General features: G+C 50.7%; 1 protein-coding gene and 1 long non-coding RNA gene across 8 annotated transcripts in view; one reads left to right on the plus strand and one right to left on the minus strand.

Annotated features, from left to right (window-relative positions):
- LOC102748818 (sushi, nidogen and EGF-like domain-containing protein 1) overlaps positions 1-21594 on the plus strand; it is a 60235-nt gene that overhangs the window by 21549 nt on the left and 17092 nt on the right. For 5 of the 7 annotated variants that reach the window (XM_081813233.1, XM_081813235.1, XM_081813232.1 and 2 more), the window contains exons 2-12: positions 4259-4546; positions 7581-7721; positions 8436-8598; positions 11485-11610; positions 11858-11971; positions 12125-12238; positions 12352-12465; positions 19999-20124; positions 20394-20498; positions 20762-20875; positions 21454-21570. In XM_081813233.1, coding sequence (XP_081669359.1) covers positions 4259-4546; positions 7581-7721; positions 8436-8598; positions 11485-11610; positions 11858-11971; positions 12125-12238; positions 12352-12465; positions 19999-20124; positions 20394-20498; positions 20762-20875; positions 21454-21570 — 1522 coding nt within the window. The remainder of the gene's footprint in view (positions 1-4258; positions 4547-7580; positions 7722-8435; positions 8599-11484; positions 11611-11857; positions 11972-12124; positions 12239-12351; positions 12466-19998; positions 20125-20393; positions 20499-20761; positions 20876-21453; positions 21571-21594) is intronic. The other 2 variants (XM_081813237.1, XM_081813234.1) reach the window with 2 other exon arrangements.
- Positions 7050-11487, minus strand: LOC145720412 (uncharacterized). Its single transcript, XR_014143306.1, has 2 exons — positions 10975-11487; positions 7050-10844 (listed from the first exon to the last, which is right to left on the minus strand). It is a non-coding gene; the product is annotated as an uncharacterized LOC145720412 (long non-coding RNA).

Here is a 21594-nt window from a genome sequence, read left to right on the forward strand (position 1 = left end):
CAGACATTCAGTCCATAGCACCTTCTTTGCCCTTTTTTCCTTCTTGCATCTCTGACTTTACATTTCCCTTTGATTTGAATTTCTTTCATGTGGGTCTGCTATTTAGTTATTATTTACTTATTATTTATCTGAATTATCTTTATTTTGCCTTCAGTAATAAAGGATATTTTGTCTGCGTATAAGATTATGTTAGCAGTTATTTTCTTTCAGCACATTAAAGATATGATCCCACTGTTTTCTAGTTCCCATCATTTCTTGTGAGAAATCAACTGTCACTCTACCTGTAGGGCCCTTGATGGTAATGTATATGTTTTCTCCTTTTACAGTTGTCTCCTTGTCATTCATTTTCTGCATTTCTAGCAGTCATTTGTTGTTGCTTTACTTCTTTTTTTTCCAGCTAGGGAATCACTGGGACTGTTGCATATGTGGCCTGGTGTCTCCAATAGGTTCTAGAAATTCTCATCCATTGCCTTTGTAGCTCCTTACCCTCTGGTACTCCAAACCATCATTTATTTGATCATCCTACCGCTTCACGTAAGTCTTATTTTTCTTCTCTGCTCTCCATCTTTCTGTCTCTGTTCTAAATTCCAGATAGTTTCTTCTGACCTATCTTCTAGTTCTAGTTCACTTGTTCTTTCTTCAGTTGCTTCAAAACCGCTCTTAAATCCATCTACTTAGTTTTTAATTTGTTATTTACTTAGTTTAAATACTAGAATTTCTATTTAGTTCTTTAAAATGGCTTTTTAAAAGGTAATTTCCACCCTGATGATTTTTTTATCTCAGCCCTTTTTAAAACAGTATTTATTTATTTAAAGTAATCTCTGCACCCAACGTGGGGCTCGAATTCATGACCCTGAGATCAGGAGTCACATGCTTTACTGACTGATCCAGCTAGGTGGCCCCCCAGCCCTTTTTTAAATCAATTTTTTGTATTATGGATAATACACATAATATAAAATTTACCATCTTAACCACTTTTAAGTGTACAGTTCAGTGGTATTAAGGACATTCATATTGTGCAGTCATCACCACCTTCCACCTCCAGACTCTTTTTGTCTGTAAATGTGAAATTCTGTCCCCATCAGAGGCTCCCACATTCCCCCTCTCCCCCCACCCCTGGCCACCTCCATTCTACTTTCTTTGAATTTGACTACTCTAGATCCCTCATATAAGTGAAATCATAGCATTTGTCTTTTTGTGACTGGCTTTCACTAAGCGTAATGTCCTCAAGGTTCATCCATCTTGTAGCACATGTCAGAATTTCCTTCCTTTTTAAGGCTGAATCATATTCCATTGTATAGACAGACCACATTTGCTTACTCATTCATGCACTGGTGGAACTTGGGTTGCTTCCACCTTTAGGCTGTCATGGATAATGCTGCTATGAATATGGGTGTACAAATATCTTCTGGAGGTCCTGCTTTCAATTATTTGGGGTATTGTGGATGAATTGTGTGCCACCCAAAATTTATCTGTTGAATTCCTACACCCGCAATGTGATTGTATTTGGAGATAGAGCTTTTATGGAGGTAATTAAAGTTATATGAGGTTGTATGAGTGGGGTCCTAATCTGATGATAAGAGGGAGAAACACCAGAGAGCTCTCTCCCTCCTCATGTGCACACAGAGGAAAAGCCATGTGGTGAGACAGCATGGAGGAAGCCATCTACAAGCCAGGAAGAGAGGCCTCACTAGAAACCAACTCTGATGGCCCCTTCACCTTGCATGTCTAGCTCCAGAACTACAAGAAAACAAATTTCTGTTGTTTAAGCCACTCAGTCTGATATTTTGTTATGGCAGCCCTAGCAGACTAATACAGAAATAGAATTTCTGGATCATATGGTAATTCTATTTGCAATTTTTTGAGAAACTACCAACTGTTCTCCACAGTGACTGTGCCATTTTACATTTCCACCAGCAGGGCACAAGGGTTCCAGTTTTTCCATATCCTTGCCCACACTTGATCTTTTCTATTTTTTTGATAGTAGCCATCCTGATGGGTGTGAGGTGGTAGCTCATCATGGCTTGGGTTTGAACACCTTTTCTTGGGCTTATTGGCCATTTGTATATCTTCTTTGGAGAAATGTTTATTGAAGTCTTTTGCCCATTTTTTAACCAGGTTGTTTTTGTTGTTGTTGAGTCGTAGGAGTTCTCTGTATCTTTAGGATATTAATCCCTTATTAGATATATGGTTTGCAAATATTTTCTCCCATTCTGTGGGTTGCCTTTTTACTCTGCTGATAGTGTCTTTTGATGCAAAAAGTATTTTTAATTTTGATGAACTCCAGTTTGTCTTTTTTTTTTCTGTTGTCTGTGCCTTTGGTGTCATATCCAAGAAATCATTGCCAAAGCCAATGTCATGAAGCTTTTATCCTATGTTTTCATGTTTAGGTCTTCAATCCATTTTGAGTTAATTTTTGTATATGGTGTTAGGTGGGAATCCAACTTCATTCTTCTGCATGTGGGTACCCATTTTTCCCAGCACCATGTGTTGGAAAACCTGTCCTACCTCGATTGCTCTAGGCACCCTTGATGACAGTCATTTGACCCTATATGTGATGGTCTGTTTCTGGGCATCCTATTCTATTCCATTGTCTATCTTTCTATCTTTATGCCAGTGCCACACTGCTTTGACTGCTATAGCTTTGCAGTGAGTTTTGAAAGCAGGAAGTCTAAGTTCTCCCACTTTGTTCTTCTTTTCCAAGATTGTTTTGGCTGTTCTCTTGACAAAATTTAAAGTTTGCATTTTCTTGGAGCACAGTAAACTTAGCTATTTTATAGTCTTTGATAATTCTGATGTCTGAAGTTTCTCTCATTTCTGCTTATTCTTCTTAGTGGTATCTTTCTTCCTTGGGTGCCCAATTATCTTTGACTGTGTCCTGTGTTTTGTATTGGAAAAATTATTTATATGAACAGCTTGAGGCCTAAGAAGATGCCATCTTCTGCCAGAGAGGGTTTTCTTTGCTTCTGCCTGGAACCGTGGAATGCTACCCATCGGGAGCCACCTTAAACCAAGTCCAGGTTTGAGGGGCCCTGCATTGCTCAGGTGAGGGGACAGCAGAGTGTGAGGCTGCACAAGGACTGTGTACTTCGAGTTCACCCCGCTTAATGTGGGGGCTTATCCCCACCACTGAGTGAGCTCTGAGCTTCGACGTTTCTCTCCCTTTCCCTCGACAAGGCTACTAAAACAGCAGATCTCCTTTGCAGCTGTTGCTTGTGAATTTGCAGATGCACTCACAGGGAAAGGAGCTTTGAGTGCCAGGCTCACCTCCGTCCTTCCCTGTCCTCAATTTGGAATCGAAACACTGAAACTCCCTCACTTGCTTGTTTGCTCTTTTGTGTCTTTCCGAAGAGAGGTGTGCTTATCTGTCTTTTGTATTGGTCTGGATTACAGAGCCGGCTCTCACCTAAAGGGGAAGTCCAGAGGGTCTTTTCTAAAAGCACAGTTCTGACCACAATCTTACCAGGAGCTAATCATGGCAGTCTGGAGCCCAGCTCTGTGACCATTAATTCATTCAAGGCTGTCCAGCATCCTGGAGGCAAGAACTAGTGTTATCCCCAACTCATGGGTAAAAATCCAGAGCACAGAGAAGCAAGGCTAACCTGCCTCATGGTTGCACAGCTAACTGAGTGGCAGGATCAGCCTTGGAGCCAGTTGTGTCTTACTACAGAGATGTTGCTCCCCCTCTTCTGCTCAGGAGCCTTCTGGGGCTCCCCACTGTCTGGCGTCCTGAGCACAGACCACCCCCCAACCCAGCCATCAAGGCCCTTCCAGGCTCCCCTGGCCACACTGGCTCCTGCCCATCCCCAGCTCTGCTCCCCAGCACTACCTGCCCACCCTTCCTCACGTGCCTCCGACTCACCTGCCACACCTGGCTCGGAGGCTGGCACTCTGCTGTGCCCTCCCAAGGTCCCTGATTAAAGTGGGACCCAGGGCCCTGGGCACCCCATTTGCCCAAAGCCAGGGCCCACAATGGGAGCTCCCCGACCCCACAGCAGCAACCCAGATCTGGGCATTCTGCAGGGCATCGGGTACAGCAAACAGGTCAGAGCCTGTCCCTGAGCACACAGCCTGTCTGCAAGGGGATGGAGCAGGCCAAGGGGTCCTGTATTAGGGACCAGGAACTGTCATGCCATCCTGGGGACGCCTTGCTCAAGGCCAGCTCACCCTTGGAGGGTGCCTGGTGGGTGAGGCAGGGGAGGCCTCCAGGCCCACCTGCCGCCCCTAGGTGCCCATTGGTCCTCTCTCTTTCTGACAGGTGAACAATAATGGGATCATCTCCTTCCTGAAAGAGGTCTCTCAGTTCACCCCAGTGGCCTTCCCCATCGCCAAGGACCGCTGCGTGGTGGCAGCCTTCTGGGCAGATGTGGACAATCGACGGGCAGGTGATGTGTACTACCGGGAGGCCGCTGACCCAGCAACGCTGCGCAGAGCCACAGAGGATGTCAGGCGCTACTTCCCCGAGCTCCCGGACTTCTCCGCCACCTGGGTTTTCATAGCTACCTGGTACCGCGTGACCTTCTTTGGAGGCAGCTCCTCTTCCCCTGTGAGTTTTTTGTCCTGGGGAAGGGAGGACATCCATCTGGGGTCCAGGGTCTCCCCCCAGGGGCCCCACCTTGCTGAGAGGGGTCAGACATAATCACTGGTCCATGCCTGAGACGGGAAAACCCGGCTCAGGGAGGGAAGTCACTCTCCCAGGGTCACAGAGCCAGGTTGGAGGAGGACAGAGCCTTGACCTTCCCCAGCCCTCCCAGAAACCATCTGCCTCTAGGAAAATGCCAAATGCCCTGATACAGTGTTTCGCACGCTGGTGGAACTTGGGTTGTGTCAGAATTCCCATCTGGAATAGTTCAATTCTCAATAGGCTAAGTGGGAACTTTATTCTGTTTTATCCTTTATTCTGTGATAATGCCAAATAACAAAGGCATCAGGGATGTGTCTCTCCCGTGGGGCACACTCTCCATGCCAAGCGCCGAGAAGTGCTCAGCACAGCACAACCAGGGGGCAGGAGCTCGCCCTGAGACTGCTATGCAAGCCACATGGGGCTCCGGAGCTGGGGGAATGGGACGGTTCAGAGCAGCCCTGAGGGACAGATGTGTCGGGACACTGGGCTGCAGGGGAGAGGCAGAGCGGTCAAGGGCAGGGCCTGCTTTCCCATCATGCACACGGCTGGGCAGAGGGTGGGGGCAGGTACTCAGGGTGGCGGGGTGCAAGCGCCCAGCGGGCATCTGGAGGTGCAGCTGGGGCCCCCAGCAGTGGTGGGAGTGGGAGAGAAGGCTGGTGGACAGGGACGTGCGAGTCCCGCCAAACCCTGAGTTCTCCAGCAGCCAAGATGACAAAGAGAATGCCAGCAAGCACGTCAGCCAGGGACGCTGAGGGACCGAGATGTTCACTGCTGGATTTCTTAAAAGGAGTATGACAGTGAATAGGCAAAGATGGGCTTCTTCTGTAAACATCACTACAAATAAATGTTTACCCTGGGTGAACTTTATTCATGCACAGTCCACTAATATTTTGTCAGTTTTACTTGTTTTTCTTATCATCAATTTGTAAGAAAAACATCTTTGTAACAAAAAGAGAAAAAAGAATCAGTAAGTCCACTAGCAAGAGATCGCTCCCATCAAACATCTATTGTATCCTGACACACACTTTAACAAATAAATAGAGCCAGCTAGAATGCTTTGTTTTGTGGTTTTGTTTTTTTTTTCACTCAGTGGTAGTAGGGCATTTTCCTCACTCTTCTATGTGGAAATCCCTGTCACCTCTGCAGCCACTCTGGGTATTTCCTTCCCGTGGGAGCAGGGGGAGCAGAGCCCCTCCTACGCGGACAGAGGAAACCTAACTCCTCCAGTCCTCGGACCTGGAGGTGGGGGCTACAGAATGATTACCCAGGCAACACAAGCATCCCTGGGAGGGATCAGAGTTCTGGGTTGGGGCTGGAAGCTGGTCTGTAACCTGGGAGCCTCCCGGAGCCGGCTGCTTGGCCGGGAGCAAGCGTGAAGCTCCACGCGGGGCCTGGGTCTCCCCGCACGCTGGACCTCGCCAGCTCGCAAAGCCCCACCACTGGCCCCCCGGGCCGCAGTCCGGGCCCCCCTCAGCTCCCCGCCACTCGGCCTTCATGGCCACTGCGTCCTGGTTGTCTTCAGAGTGGTAGCAGCAGGTCTGCCTTCCCCAAGGGGAGCACTCAGTCTCCCCGCTGTTCGTGGGTATGTAAGGGAGAGGACAGACCCAGTGCTGTACCACTGTGTACACTGCAGACCAGCCCAGCACCCGGTGGCACCCATGGCAAGGTGCCGCGTGGTGGGCACTGCCAGGCCCCGCTAGCTTGGGGGCCATTGCCCGGCACGAGCCTCCAGTGAGGAGGTTGCTGCCCACAGAGTCCTGACTTGCCCCTCAAGCCTGTACCCCCAGAGGCGCGAATAAGCCAGGTGCGGAAGCCCGGGTCTCCCCGCGCCCAGCCGGGGGGCCCAGCGCGCTGCGCCCTTGCCCACCACTCCAGCACACAAGGAAGGCCTTTCTCTAGAACGCTCCACCTCTCTCGTGCTGCGGGATTTGTCCTGTGTTATCAACTAGTTGTCGTCTGTGGTGATGCGTCTGTTCACATAACCTTTGCCAATTTTCTGTCCTCTTCGTCTTTTTCTTTTCCTTTTTTTTTTTTTAAAGATTTTATTTATTTATTCATGAGAGACAGAGAGAGAGAGCTTCTTCGTCTTTTTCTTACTGACCCATAAAAGTTCTGCTTGAATTAAGGATTTTCAATAGTTTCACCGGCCACCTATGTTATAAATACATTTTTCACTTTGCTGTTTGCCATTCCGTTTGCTCTTATGGCACTTTGTTATATGCAGAAGCTTTTGTAGTCAAATATATAAATCTCCTTTTTGGTTTTTGCAGTTAACAAATGTTACACTTAAAGTCCTTCCTCAACGTGGCTCCATGTATTCGCCTATATTTTCCTCTAGGGCTTTGATCGTTCCATTCACAACCTTACTTGATGTGGGATTTATTTTCGTGAGTGATATAAAGCTCTAATTTTATTCTTTTTCAGACAGTTTCCTATTTGTCCCAAGACCACTTCTTAAACAACCCCACCCTTTCCCCAATCTGAAATAACATCCCATATATATACTACTCAATAACTTCATGGAGGAGATTCCATGAAAAAAATCATTAAAACTGCTTCTCCTTGTTTCCTCTTTTTATCTTTTCCTCTTCACGTTTTTTTCACATGAGGCAATTTTGTGGATTTGACCTGGTAAGCACTAACCCTTGTGCCCCAGTCGCCACAGGGCGCAGTGTCTGCTCCTGGTGTCCGTGGGCCCTGCTGACCCCTCGGCGTGTCTCCCTCCCCAGGTGACAGTTGTTAGGGGTCCTGACCTCAGGCCTCAGGCACTAGGGACACAGTGGAGGATGAGGACGAGACCATCAGCTCGATGGCAGATGGCTGACCAGCGAGCTGGGAAGATGGAGGAGGGGCCGGTGGATGAGGACAGTGTGCGAAGGCACGCTGGAGGGCCTAGGGCCTTGCAGCATGGACAAGGGAGCATAGAAAACCCTGTTCAGGACTCCCTCCTCGGCAGGTCAACACGTTCCAGACCGTGCTTATCACTGACGGCAAGTTCTCCTTCACCATCTTCAACTATGAGTCCATCACATGGACGACGGGCACACACGCCAGCAGCGGGGGCAACACCACGGGCCTGGGGGGCATCGCAGCCCAGGTAGGGGCCCGGCTCCCCACCGCCACGACTGTCATGAGCTGATGAGGCAGGCAGACCCCTACACACACCCAGTACTGTGCAGAGGCCCGTGTGAGGCCTTCTGATGCCAAGCCCAGTCCAGATTCACAGGAACATCCTCAGGTCAAAGGCACTTTTGTCCCGATCCACACTGCCCTGGCCTCCCAGGGCCAGCTGCAGCCGAGGCAGAAGGGGCGCTGGTTCTGTGTGCGCTCGCTGTCCTGGGGCCTGGCCTGGCCCGTGGCCCGCAGAACTGTGGCCAGCAGGAAGTCACAAGTGTGGAGGGAGTGGTCAAGTGCCAGTCCCCAGGCCAGCGAGTGCTCCCTCATGATGGGAAGGGCCTCACCTCCTTCCTAGCCATCTACTTTCTTCTGAGGTCACACCTGCCCCTGGTCCCCACAGGAGCCAAGAGGCTAGGGAGGGAGCCCTGCAGGTGTGTGTGAGGGGAGCATGCCAGGGCCCAACAGTGTCGGTGGCCGGGGTCAGCACCCGGCTGGGAGGTTGCTGATCAGGACAGGCACAACGTGGAGGGTGGTATGGGTACCCCCAAACCCATAAAGCTCCAAGATTGTAAGGCCGCCTTCCACATGATCTCTTTGACCATGGCCACCATGGGGGCGGGAGGTCTCAGGAAACTGAGGGAGACCTGCTGACAAACCCACGCCTGTCCCCCACTCTCCATACCCACCTCCCCAGGCCGGCTTCAATGCGGGTGATGGGCGGCGCTACTTCAGCATCCCCGGCTCCCGCACAGCGGACATGGCGGAGGTGGAAACCACCACCAACGTGGGTGTGCCCGGGCGCTGGGCGTTCAGAATCGATGATGCCCAGGTGCGCGTGGGGGGCTGCAGCCATACAAGTAAGAGGATGGAGCCAGCGGCTCAGGGCTGTGGGGGTTGGGGTGGCTCAGGGAGTGGGGGGATGACAGGAGGGAGCCAGACCCTGGGGGCGGGGGGGAGGGGGCTGGACGCTGATGGGGGTGAAGGGGGTGCTGGAGGAGGGGGCGGGACGCTGGGGACGGGGCAGGCTGCTGGCCAGGAGGGCACGACCTCCCCCACCACTCTCCCCTAGCAAGTATCAGCTCACCCCTTGAGCCCTGTCTCTTCCTGGGGAGGCCTTCCTACCTCAGCTCCAAGGCCGGGGAATCTGTTTGAGACCAAGGTTTGTGGTGCAAAGTGGAGGAGCTGGGGTCGCCCCTCCTTGGGGCCAGGAGTCGATGTTCTCCCCTCATTCTCTCCCAGGCTGCGTCCTGGGCCGGGGAGGGGCACCACCCCGGTCTCCTGTGTCCCCGGGATCACCTGGAAGGCAGACGCTCCTGTCACCCAGTTCCCCACATTTTCCATGGGCTTGCTGCTTCCTGGGTTTTGGCACATACACACCCGGGCATCTACTTGACTGCAGGGACTTGAACACTCAGAACATGCAGCAGATGGGGGGAGGGTTCACCCCAGGGCAGAAGGATGCATCCTGGCCCCTTCCCTTGTATGGCCCTGGAGGAGGCGCATACCCTCCTGAAACATCATGCTTATAAATGGAGAGGAGGTGATAGATTTAGCCACTTGGTGGAGAGCTAACCACAGGCCTTGCAAAGGCCACAGTGAGGCCGGTGTCGGGAGGGTCCTAGCAGACTCACCTCCCACCCACAAGGAGGCTGAGGCCACTGAGAGGGCCTCTTCACCTCCGGGAACACCAACTCTTTGACAGCGAACCCAGCGCAGGTGGAGCCCACCCAGACCAGCACTTTTCAGGGGCCAGGGCCTGGGAGGACAGGCATGCCCCCATGGGCCGGAAGGCTCACCAAGCACTGGGGATGATGCCCCAGTGAGAGACGCATGGGGACCGGCTCACTGGAGCACTGGAGCCTGAGTCTGAGCTTAGGGGATGGGGGAACTCACAGGCCAGGGAGCCCAGGAGCCAACATGTTGCCCCTCCCCCAAAGTGGCAGGCGGGACACCCAGGAATGCAAGGTCTCCTGCAGCCCCAGGCCAGGCCGCCTACTCTGCCCACCTGGGCTCTGGGTAGTGGTGGTCCAGGGGATGGGGACCTCATTCTGTCTCTGATGGCAGAAAGGTCTGGTTGCTTGTCATCTCCCGGTAGCCAGGGGCTTGGGCTGTGGTTCAAGATGTGGGCTGCCGTGAGCAGGCGTCAGTGAGGTGTGGATGCAAGCCTGAGCAGGTGGGTGACAGGTGCAGGTACCAGTGGGGACTGGTGTGAGCAGGTGCAGCTGTGGGTACAGGTGTGGGTCTAGGCATGGCAGGCCCATGCCCTCTACGAAGGCTGCAGGCTGTGAGACCCTGAGAAATGAGATCCTCCGAGGAGGGTCTGGCCAGTCCCCCAGCGATCCCTTTCACATGCAGACGTGCTCCTCCTGCTATCGCAGGCTTCTGGGGGAAGTAGATGGAGGAGGCATTGCTGGGCCTTCTGAACTAGTGAGCACAGAAGCCCACAGGAGCTCCCTTGCTTCCCCACGGCCACACTGCAAGCCCAGGAGATGGAGCCGACACACAGGCTTTGCTGGGAAGGGAGGGCCAGGTCCCTCCTGAGAGGCAGTGCATCCACATCTGGAAGTCTAGCTCCTGAGAAAGGCAGGTCCCGAAACAGGGTTCATGCAGACAGCCAGCGCACTCCACAGGGTAGCCAAACCACGACCGGCTGAGCGACAGTGTGGCTAAGTGAGTGGAAAGGTATGCACGAGGAGCAGGAACAGTCCAAAAGATGCCCTTAGCCCTGATGGTGTTCTGGGCCACAGGGTCCTTCCAGGAATGTCCCCCCCTTGCTCCCCTTGATGCCACTCTAGATCTCCCGGGGCCCCCTAGTAACAGGAGATCAGAGACGGTGGGGTGCTCTTGTTCCCTGCCAATTTGTGCTCCTTTATTGCAGATGTCAGCAGCCTTACTTCTCCAGAGGGGTAGGGCCTCCTGAGCTGGTGGGCGGCCAGTCCTAGAGGGCTCAGGCATGGGGTTAGGTGGTCCCTGGGGACTGCTGGGGGCTCTCCCTGGCCAGGAGGTCGTGATGTGAGAAGCCCTGCCTTCCAGAGCTCTGTGGGAGGCCCTCTTGTTTTCCACGGGGAGATCTGGAGGGGCAGCTGGGCCTGGGTTTCTGCAACTATTGTTGGCAGCGCTGAGATCAGATTGCATCCCCCCCTAGGAGGGTGTGAGGGCGCCCCCGCCCACCACCTCTGGTTCCCATGGGGGTCCCCCTCTTCCACATTGTTTTTCCAATGAAGCACACTCACGTCTTCCTGTGTTGCTGGGCACCCTTGGGTCTGTGTCTTCTTAGTTCCTCAGACAAATCTGGAAGGTGACGGATTAAAGGGATAAGAGGGTGCTGTGGGTGGGGGGGCGCCTGGGTGGCTCAGTCCGTGAAGTGTCTGATCCTTTGGCTCAGATCATGATCCCGGGGTCCTGGGATGGAGCCCCGCATCGGGCTCCCTGCTCAGCGGGGAGTCTGCTTCTCCCTCTCCCTCTGCCGCTCCCCCTGCTCGTGCTCTGTCTCTCTAACAAATAAATAAATAAAATCTTAAAAAAAGAAAAGGTGCCGTGGGTATGATGGGTGCGGGGGAAGCCAGAGTCCCCGCCCAGGAACCCGAATGTCAGCGGGACGCGCAAGCGCACTAGGCACCGGGGGGAGACCCGGGAAGCTAGCCGCGGATGCTGGGCTGTCAGCAGACCGCACAGCCACTCCTCAGAGATGGGCCCTTGGGGCAGGGGAGGGAAGGGACGCTCGCTCCTTGCTGTGTCCACAGCCTCCGTGTGCCTGGCCCTGCGCCCGTGTCTCAACGGCGGCAAGTGCATCGATGACTGCGTCACGGGCAACCCCTCCTACACCTGCTCCTGCCTCTCAGGCTTCACAGGGAGGAGGTGTCACCTGGGTGAGTCTACACCCACCAGCACAGCCGGTGGCCCCGGGGCCCAAGGTCAAGGGTCTCCGTCCCCACGGTGCGGGCGCTGTTGGGGGTGGGGGACAACGCTGTGGCTCCCTGGAGGTGAGCACGGTGGGCGGGGCTACCGCTGCCCCTTCGGAGCTGAGCGCCCTGCAAGTGAGGCCAGAAGGGGTCCAGGCAGATCCTCCCCAACCCGGCTTCCTCCACTGAGGCCCCAGCCTGCCCTGCTTTTCAGATGTGAACGAATGTGCTTCCCATCCGTGTCAGAACGGGGGGACCTGCACACATGGCGTCAACAGCTTCCGCTGCAGGTGCCCGGCCGGCTTCAGGGGGCCCACCTGTGAGACAGGTAAGAGGAGTGTGCCTGGGCCCTGTGGCCCCACTGGTGGCAGGATGATCAGGACGGTCCCCCCACAGCCTGACGCCCTCCAGAATGGGGTGCAGCAGGAGCCCCAGGGGCCCGGCGGGAGGGCCGACGCCTTCCACCCCTCTGCCCTTGCAGCACTGTCTCCATGTGACACCAGGGAGTGCCAGAACGGCGGCCGGTGCCAGGAAGAGCGGGGCTCGGCCGTGTGCCTGTGCCTGGCCGGCTACACGGGCGCGGCCTGCGAGACGGGTGAGCGGCTGGCCCCGGGGGGCAGGGGAGAGGCTCCCGCCCGGCCGCACCCATACCGGGTGCCGGGAGTCAAAGGCTGGCTCGAGCCAAGCTCCCGCCTCCGCTGCCCCCAGATGTGGACGAATGTGCCTCCAGCCCGTGCCTCAACGGGGGCTCGTGCGTCGACCTCGTGGGGAACTTCACCTGCCTGTGCGCGGAGCCCTTCGAGGGACCTCGCTGCGAGACTGGTAAGCCCGCGCCCGAAGCCCCCAGTGACAGCGGTCCCGTGTGGCCACCCGACTCCTTTCCCTCACTGTCCAGCTCAGCCCCACTTCTGGCCCGGGGGGTCATCTCCCCGGCCCTGCCTGAGCCGGCCTGTCCCCTGGGCTGCCATACTGGTCGTGACTCTGCCACCACATGCAGTGCAGGGCTGAGCATGCCTCCTGTCCCCTCCAGTCCCCAGTCCCCTCCTGTCCCCTCCTGTCTCCTCCCATCCCTTCCAGTCCCCTCCCGTCCCCTCCTGTCCCTTCCAGTCCCCTCCCATCCCCTCCATCCCCTCCTGTCCCCTCCAGTCCCCTCCTGTCCTTTCCAGTCCCCTCCAGTCCCCTCCAGTCCCCTCCTGTCCCCTCCAGTCCCCTCCTGTCCCTTCCAGTCCCCTCCTGTCCCCTCCTGTCCCCTCCAGTCCCCTCCTGTCTTCTCCTGTCCCCTCCTGTCCCCTCCAGTCCCGGTCACCATCTATGAAATGCAGGGCAAAATGGCCACCCTCTCACGGCCCCTCTTCCTGCTCAGGAGATTCTTGGCTTTTTAACATCCTTCTTTCGTACTCCAGACCCCTCACCATGCAAGGGAACAAGCCACGGGGGTTGGCAAGAAAACTGACCTTTATCACATGTGATGAAATCTGCTAGTTTCTACTTCATGTTGTTTTAAATGCTGGTTATGACTTGGTAGATCAGTTAAAAAACCAACTCGATTTTACAACCCACAGAATAAATTCAGGTTGTTAGCATCTGACATGGCACTGACCACCAAAGGCCTCGCCCGGCCCCTGTGCCAGCGATAGCGAAGTCCACAGCATGGGCAGCTGCTCCCCTGGGAGATGCACAAGACAAGCTTGTCAGATTTAGTTTGAGTCTAAAAATTTAAGAAGGAAATTAAATTTTACCCATAAGTAGGATATAGATGGATGCTATGCCCTCCATCAGTCTTTGTTCAGAGGGCCACACATAGGACAGGCCGTGTCCTGAGGAGAGAGTGAGGCTCTGCCATGCAGAGGGGAGGAAGGGAGGGGCAACCTTACCTGTTTGGTTGCTTAAAATCACTGTAATGGGTCACAGTTCACCTTGCCCAGATTGTTATCTAAATATCTGTGTATTTAACTAAATTCATGTTAGGAAACAGATCAGTGATTTCAAAGATTTTGCAGAGAAACCACCTTTTTGTACAGGAAGAATAATGCAAATGAAAGCAACCAATAAGAAACAACAGAACTGACACTTCCACCCCTAGGAAAACCTTATTAGTCACATTACAAGGTACCAATCTGGACATTCTAACCAGATTCAACAGAAGTTGGCCAAAAATTAAAGATAATTTTTAAAAAATGTACCCATTCTGATGCTTCTGGCCAAGAAAGATTGACTGTTCTGGGAATTTCCCTCACCATCAAAACTAGAAAACTAGACAAAATACATGAAACAACTGTTTTCAGCCATTGGACAACAGGCATCACAGGGTTGTTACCCCTGGGAGGAGGGACTGAAGTGAAGAGCACGCTACAATTGCCCCCAAGTCTGCCTACAGGAAGTTTCCAGGCCATTGTGTAGCAAGGGGATCCAGACTCTAGCAGTTCCTCTGAGTCTCTGGGTCACAGAGACAGAGATTCTAGTTTGGTAGCTGCAATTTGTGGGGAGAACTCCTTTCTGGAATTCTACTAAGAGGGGCTGGGGATAGTGCAAGAAGAATCTCCGAAGACATGCAGAGGGACCCCTTGCCTCTTTGCTCAGCACAGTTGGGGTGAAATCCATGAGGTTGGGCAAAGAACCACTGGGAGCACTGAATCATACAATCCCCAGAACTCGAACAAGACTGGGAATAAGTCACTTCTCTATAGCCAGAGTGCATGCAGAGCTCCTCACACCCAGGGCCAAGACTGGGTAGAGTCCTCACTGGGGTATCAGCTTGATGGTATGGATAAATAAACACTAGAACAAAGGCTAATCTGATCTGTCCTAGCAAATGTTAAAGGGAAGTTTGAGAGGATCAAAACAATCCCAAGTAATTTAACCATATGCCAGAATCAAATCCTATACTCTTTGAAGGAATATAACAGAATCCAGGAAAAAAACAAAAATTATCAGGCATACTAAGAATCAGGAATATATGACCCACAGCCAGGAGAAAAACAGATCAATAGAAACAGATGACAGAGATGATTAAATTAGCAGATATGCATGTTTAATCATCTACTGTGAATATGCTCCATGTGCTCAAGACCATTGAGGAAAAAAGAAGAAGATATAAGAGAAGAAACTTCCAGAAATAAAAAACATAAAATCTCAATTTAAAAAATACACTGGTGGGGCGCCTGGGTGGCTCAGTCTTTAAGCGTCTGCCTTCAGCTCAGGTCATGATCCCAGGGTCCTGGGATCAAGCCCTGCATCAGGCTCCCTGCTCGGCGGGAAGCCTGCTTCTCCCTCTCTCACTCCCCCTGCTTGTGTTCCCTCTCTCGCTGTGTCTCTCTTTGTCAAATAAATAAATAAAATCTTTTTTAAAAAATAAAAATAAATAAAAAATACACTGGCTATATTAGCTACAGGGTAGACATTGCTGAAGGAAAAATCAGTGAACTGAAGTGAGAAACCACCCAACAAGCAGCACAGGAGGGAGAGAGACTGCAACCAAGACCATCTCCTCAGTGACCTGTGGGTCACACACTAGGCAGTCTGGTGTATGTTCATGTGGAGTCCCAGAAGGAGGGAGGTGAGTGGAGGGGCACAGAAAATGAATGAGGAAGTAATAGCCAAATATTTTCTAAATTCGATGAAAATTAAACCCCACACATCCAAGAAAAGCATGAAGAAAATCACACAAAGCACATCATAATCAAACTGCTGAAAACCAATAACAAAGAGACCATCTGAAAAGCAGCCAGAGGAAAAAGACAAGACACAGTACATACAGAGAAACAAGAATGATAACAGACCTCTCATCAGAAACAACACAAGCCCAAAGACAGTGTGCTATCAACCTAGTAGTCTATACACAGGAGAATTATCTTTCAAAAATTAAGGTGAAATTAAGATATTTTTCAGACAGCAGAAACAGATAATTATTCATCACCAGCATATCTGATTTGCAAGAAACATTAAAGGAAATTCCTTAGATTGAAGAAAAATGGCACCAGATGAAAATCCAGATCTACACAAATGAATGAAGAGCTCTAGAAATGGTAAACGCCTGGGTAAACATACGGGCACACCTCATTTTATTGCCCTTCACTGATACTGTGTTCTGTACAAATTAAAGCTCTGTGGCAACCCTGCACCAAGCCAGTCCAACGGGGCCATTTTTCCAATAGCATTCGTTCACTTTGTGTCTCTGTGTCACATTTTGGTAATTCTGCAGTATTTCAAAATTTTAAATTATGGTGATATTTGTTATGGTGATCTATGTTCAGTGATTATGACTCACTAAATCTCAGATGATGGTTACCATTTTTTTAGCAAAGTATTTTTAATTAAGGTGTGTATATTTTCTTAGACATGATGCTATCACACACTTAATAGACCGCAGTGTAGTGTTAACATAACTTTTATAGGCACTGGGAAACCAGAAAATTCATTTGACTTGCTTTATTGCCATATCCGCTTTATTACAGTGGTCTGGAACTGAACCCACCATATCTCCAAGGTATGCCTGTAAAATACTTTTCTTCTTACTTTTTAATCTCTTTAAAGATAATTTTAACACAAAAAATAACAATATGTTATGGGGTTTATAACATTTAAAGAAATAAAACGTATGACCTCAATTGCTTAAAGCAGAATATGTGAGCTTTCTCTGTGAAGGGCCAGATATTAATATTTTTGGCTTTATGAGCCATGTGATCACAGGTATTCAACTCTGCCAGTGCAATGCAAAAGCAGCCAGCCATAGACATACATACACGAATGGGCATGGCTGTTTTCCAATGAAACTTCATTTTTTAAAATGGGTGGCAAGCAAGATTTGCTCTGCAAGCCATAGTTTATCAGTGTCTAGCAAAAAGGATAGGAAGGGAAAGATGGAAATAATATAGTAATGGCCTTATATTATATATGAAGTGGTGTGATACTGTTTGAAGATAGACTACAGTAAGTTAAAGATATACATTATAAACCCAGAGGAACAAGAAAAAATAATAATAATAAAGAGTTATAGCCAATAAACCAGTGGTGGAAATAAAATGGAATCCTAAAAACACTTCATCCAGAAGGCAGGAAAAGAAGAAAAAAGGAATAAAGAATAATTGGGACAAATGATAACCAAGAGCAAGATGATAGGTTTAATCATATTGATAGTTATATTAATTGGTTAAACACACCAATTAAAAGGCAGACATTGTAAAATTGAATTGAAAAGCAAGATACAACTAAATACTATCTACAAGAAACCTACTATAAATATAAAGACACAGATAATTTGAAAATAATTTGAAAATTGGAATGGGTTTCCGATTTGGGGTAAGATTGGAGTAAGCACACTCTACCTTGTGTCTCCCACTGAATGCAGCCATAAATTCTGGACAGAATGCATGGAGTAGCAATCTGAGGACTCTGAAAAATAAGTAGTAGCAGGTGGATTGGGGAAGAGGACCAAGCTTCAAAGCACCACAGAACCAGTAGTGAGTTCACCATTTTTTTCCTCTGGTGTCCCCCCTGCCTGGACTCAAAGCAGGACTCCCAGACCAGAAGTGAGCATCAGATGGATGGAAAGAGCTCCAAGAGCAGCCCCTAGTTGGGCACGAGAAGCAGGACCAACAATAGCAGCAAAGGGGGGATTCCCTCAGGGACCCAAACTGACTGGAGGAAACTTCCTCTCCAACTGGAGGTCCCACGGCTCCACAAGACTGGGCAACTTCCATCGTTTTTCTTTTTCTCTGTCCACCCACCACTCGGCCCAGACATGAGTGCACTCACGGGAAGTAAGTCATAGCATGGGGCAATAAAAGCCCCAACTCTCTTGCCAGAGGACTAAAAAGGGCAGCCCCAGAGCACTTGAAACTACGGGGAGGTTGCAGAGAGGGGGATCTTGGGCTGCAACCCTACAATCATCTATGAACTCCTGAGTTCCCTACCTTGGGCATTGTAATGTGATCCAGAATATTAAAAACAATACCATTTATAATAGCTTCCTCCAAACTGAAAGACTTAGGTGTAAATCTAATAAAACATGTACGGGACTTGTATGCTGATTTGAATAAATGGAAGGACATCCCATGTTCATGGATTGGAAGATTCAACGTAGTAAATATGTCAGTTCTCCCCAAACTGATTGATAGATTTAATATAATTCCAATCAAAGTGTCAACAGAGTTTTCTGTAGCTTTGGACAAGTTGGTTCTAAAATTTATATGGAAAGGCAAAGGAATTAAGATAGCTAAAACAATTTTGGAAAAGAATACATTTTGAGGCATCACACTACTTAGTGTTGACTTACAACAAAGCTACAGTGATCAAGATCCTGTGGTATTGGCAAAGGGACTGACACACACATCCATGGAACAGAAGAGAGGATCCAGAAGTAGACCCACACAAATACAGCCAAGGTTTTTTTAAAGGTGTGGAAGCAAGTCAGTGGAGAAAGGATGATCTTTTCAACAAATGGTATTGGAACAATTAGACATTCTCATGTAGAAACTGAACTTCAACCTCACACCTTGTACAAGATTAGGTCAGAATGAATTATAGACCTGAATGGAAAACATTCTTAGAAGAGAACATAAGAGAAAAATCTGTGTGACCTGTGGTTACATGAACAGTGCTTAGATAAGACATGGAGAGTACACTCCAGCAAAGAAAAACAGAAGTGGGCCTCATCAGAATGACACAGGCTGCCCTGTGAAAGATACGGTCAAGAGAACGAGAAGACAGGCTGTGCGCTTCGAGAGATGCTCAAAGCACTCCCGTCTGACAAAGGGCTGGCGTTTGGAACACATAAAGAACTCTCCACACTCACCTGTGAGAAACCAAGCAAAACATGGACAAAAGATCTGAACCAAAAAGGATATCTGGAGCAGGTGAACAAATGTAATCATGCATCATTATCATTAGCCATGGGTGAGTTGCACATTAAAGCCACGATGAGATACCACCACAAACCTAACAGAATGGCTAAAATAAAAAGCGCTGACTGGTGAGGACACAGAACCGTGGGAACTCTCACGTAGTTTTGGTGATGATGCCAAATGCTTAGCCCCTGTGAAAACAGCTTGGCAGCTTTTCATAAAGTTAAACATACACTTATAATATGACCCAGCAATCCCATTCCTAGCTATGAACCCTAAAGAAATGACAACTTACGTTCACACAAAATACACAAATGTTTATAGCATGTCTATTTACAATCACCAAAACCTGAGAACCCAAATGTCCCTCCCTGTTCGTGGGACGCGTGATTGCTGATCACACAACAGAGACAGATCCCGGAGGCCTCATGCTGAGTGAAAGAAGCCAGTCTCAAAAGATTACATACTCTTCATGAGTAATCTTAAAGCAACAAAGCTGTGGTGAGGAACAGATCAGTAGTTGCCAGGGCCTCAGGAGGGCACGGAGTCTGTGACCCTGAAGATACAACAAGCAAGTATTTGGGGTAACGGAATGTTCTGTGTCCTGACTGTGGTGGGGGCAACACAAATCTATACACGTGTTAAAATTCACAGAAGTGTACCTCGAGCAAAAGTCAATTTTGCCATATATTATTTAAAAGATAAATTCTGAACCACATGAAGAAATCAAACATCTAACAATGAAAAGGAATAGGTTGACAAACACTGATCAAGAGAAGTTGGAGTCGTTACATTCATAGCAAACAGATTAAACTCTAGAGAAAGGAATACTGCCCGGAACAGAGGGGTCTTTTATGACAAAGGTGTCAAGCATCAAAAAGGCATAGCAATTCTGATGTACTTGCACCTGTGAACATGAGTCAAAATACATGAAGGGAAAACAAGGAGAAATAGATCTGTAACCAGATTCCAACCCGCCGCTCTCAGTGATTCGCAGGAATCAGGAGGGACCTCGAAGATGCAAACAGCACCGTCAGCCCACCTGACCTAAGTGACATTTACAGACACTCACTTCCTTTCCAAGTGCTCATGGAGCACTCACCATGACAGACCATCCTGTAGGACATAAAATAAAGCTCAATCAGTTAAAAAGGACTGTGTTCTCTGATTACAGTAGTTAAACTAGAAATCAACAAAAACTGTAACTGGAAAATCCCAACCATGTTACTAACATAGATGCTTGATTAGAAGCATTTGTTTGGAGCCCTCTGGTCTTAGCTGGGCCCACTGGTGCACACCGTGAGGTCTCCATACTCTTGCTTCACCTTCTGCTCCACAGAGGGGGCTCAGATGGTGAGCGGCAGCTAGAAACCAGCTTCCAGAAAGTGGGCCTCAGGCTTAAATCCCACTTGCACTGAGAACTGAGTGCTGTGGGGTCTGGGCAAGGGGGCCCTTGGCCCCATTCCCCCCATGTTCTCCGTGCAGCTTCTGGTGACCTCTGTCTTTCTTGCAGGAAGCCAACCAGTGCCGGATGCCTGCCTCTCAGCCCCTTGCCAGAATGGGGGCACCTGTGTGGATGCAGATGAGGGCTACGTGTGCGAATGCCCCCAGGGCTTCACCGGGCCTGACTGCAGGGAGAGTGAGTCTGGGCCAGGGCTACCAGGGCTGCAGTCCGGGGCAGGGTCCTCCTGTGGGTAGTGCATACAGGAAGGCAATGGGTGTGTGTGCAAACACCCATGAGTGGGTGGGGGGACGAGAGAGAGAGAGTGTGTGTGTGTGTGTGTGTGTGTATCTGCATAGCAGTGTTCATGGGAAGGTAGCCACAGGAGCAGGGCAGGGTCAGAAGCAGGAGAGGGCCCCGATCCTCCAGCACCCCCACAGTGGAGGCTCCCCCTCAATCTACGGCAGGAACCCCTGACCACTGTGAGTGCCGTAATGGTGGCAGATGCCTGGGGACCAACACCACCCTCTGCCAGTGCCCCCCAGGCTTCTTTGGGCTCCTCTGTGAATTTGGTAAGTGCCCAGGGCTGCATAGGGGCACGCTTCCTGCCCTGCCCCTGAAAATCCCCCAAACCAGAGTATAGCTGGTGGCTTGGGTCTGGGCCCAAACCATAGATCCAGACCCTTAACTAGTGGTCCCGTGATCCCCCACTCCTACCCCAGGAGGGGGCCCACCACAAGAGTGCCTGAACCAGGCCATGCTGGAGGGGCCACCTGATCCTTCTCAAGGACGAGAAGTCCCCAGGAAGACGAATGGGCCTCTTCCTTCCCTGCAGAAGTCACAGCCACTCCCTGCAACATGAACACGCAGTGTCCCGACGGGGGCTACTGCATGGAGTACGGTGGGAGCTACCTCTGCGTCTGCCACACGGACCACAACGTCAGCCACTGTGAGTGGGGGTAGGGCTAGGGGCACAGGCCCACCTAGAAGCCAGGGAGAGGGTGTTAGGAGGAGAAAGTGGGGGCCACACAGGCAGAGGCCAGGGCTTCCCTACTGGCCCACAAGAGGCCCCATGGGTGGGTGTGCCTTTCCCGGTGTCGTCCTCCGCGTTGGGGCCTGGCTGTCTACCCCCTCCGCTGCAGGAAGCTCACAGCTGGAAAAGCACCCCTGGAGGCCTACAGGCTCTTCCCTAAGCCCCTAGCTTAGCTATTAAAACACTTCATGCCCGTCTAAGTATGTGATTAAGTACTACTGTGTATTTCTGAGTACAAATAACGGCTTGCATACTGTATAATCACACGTGAAGACGGTGGAGGTGTTGCTGCAAAAACATCTGTGCACCACAGCTCAATCCTAGCTCCCAGGAGAGGTGGGGTGAATTCTGGAAAACTCGAGAATAAAAGCATGTCCAGAGAAGGGCCGAAGAGCCTGGTGTGAAGAATCAAGGCCCCTCCCCCGCAAAGAGTGTCTTTTAAGGGGCCTTGGATCCAGCTGGGATGTCAGGGTGACCTCCCTGTGCCCCTGCAGCACTGCCCTCACCCTGCGACTCAGACCCCTGCTTCAATGGAGGCTCCTGTGACGTCCACGAGGACTCCTACACTTGCGAGTGCCCCCGAGGGTTCCACGGCAGGCACTGCGAGAAAGGTGGGCAGCAGGGGAGGGCGGGGC

The sequence above is a fragment of the Leptonychotes weddellii genome, chromosome 3 (genome assembly GCF_054177405.1).
Source record: "Leptonychotes weddellii isolate Sample4059 chromosome 3, ASM5417740v2, whole genome shotgun sequence".
Taxonomy (NCBI): Eukaryota; Metazoa; Chordata; class Mammalia; order Carnivora; family Phocidae; genus Leptonychotes; species Leptonychotes weddellii.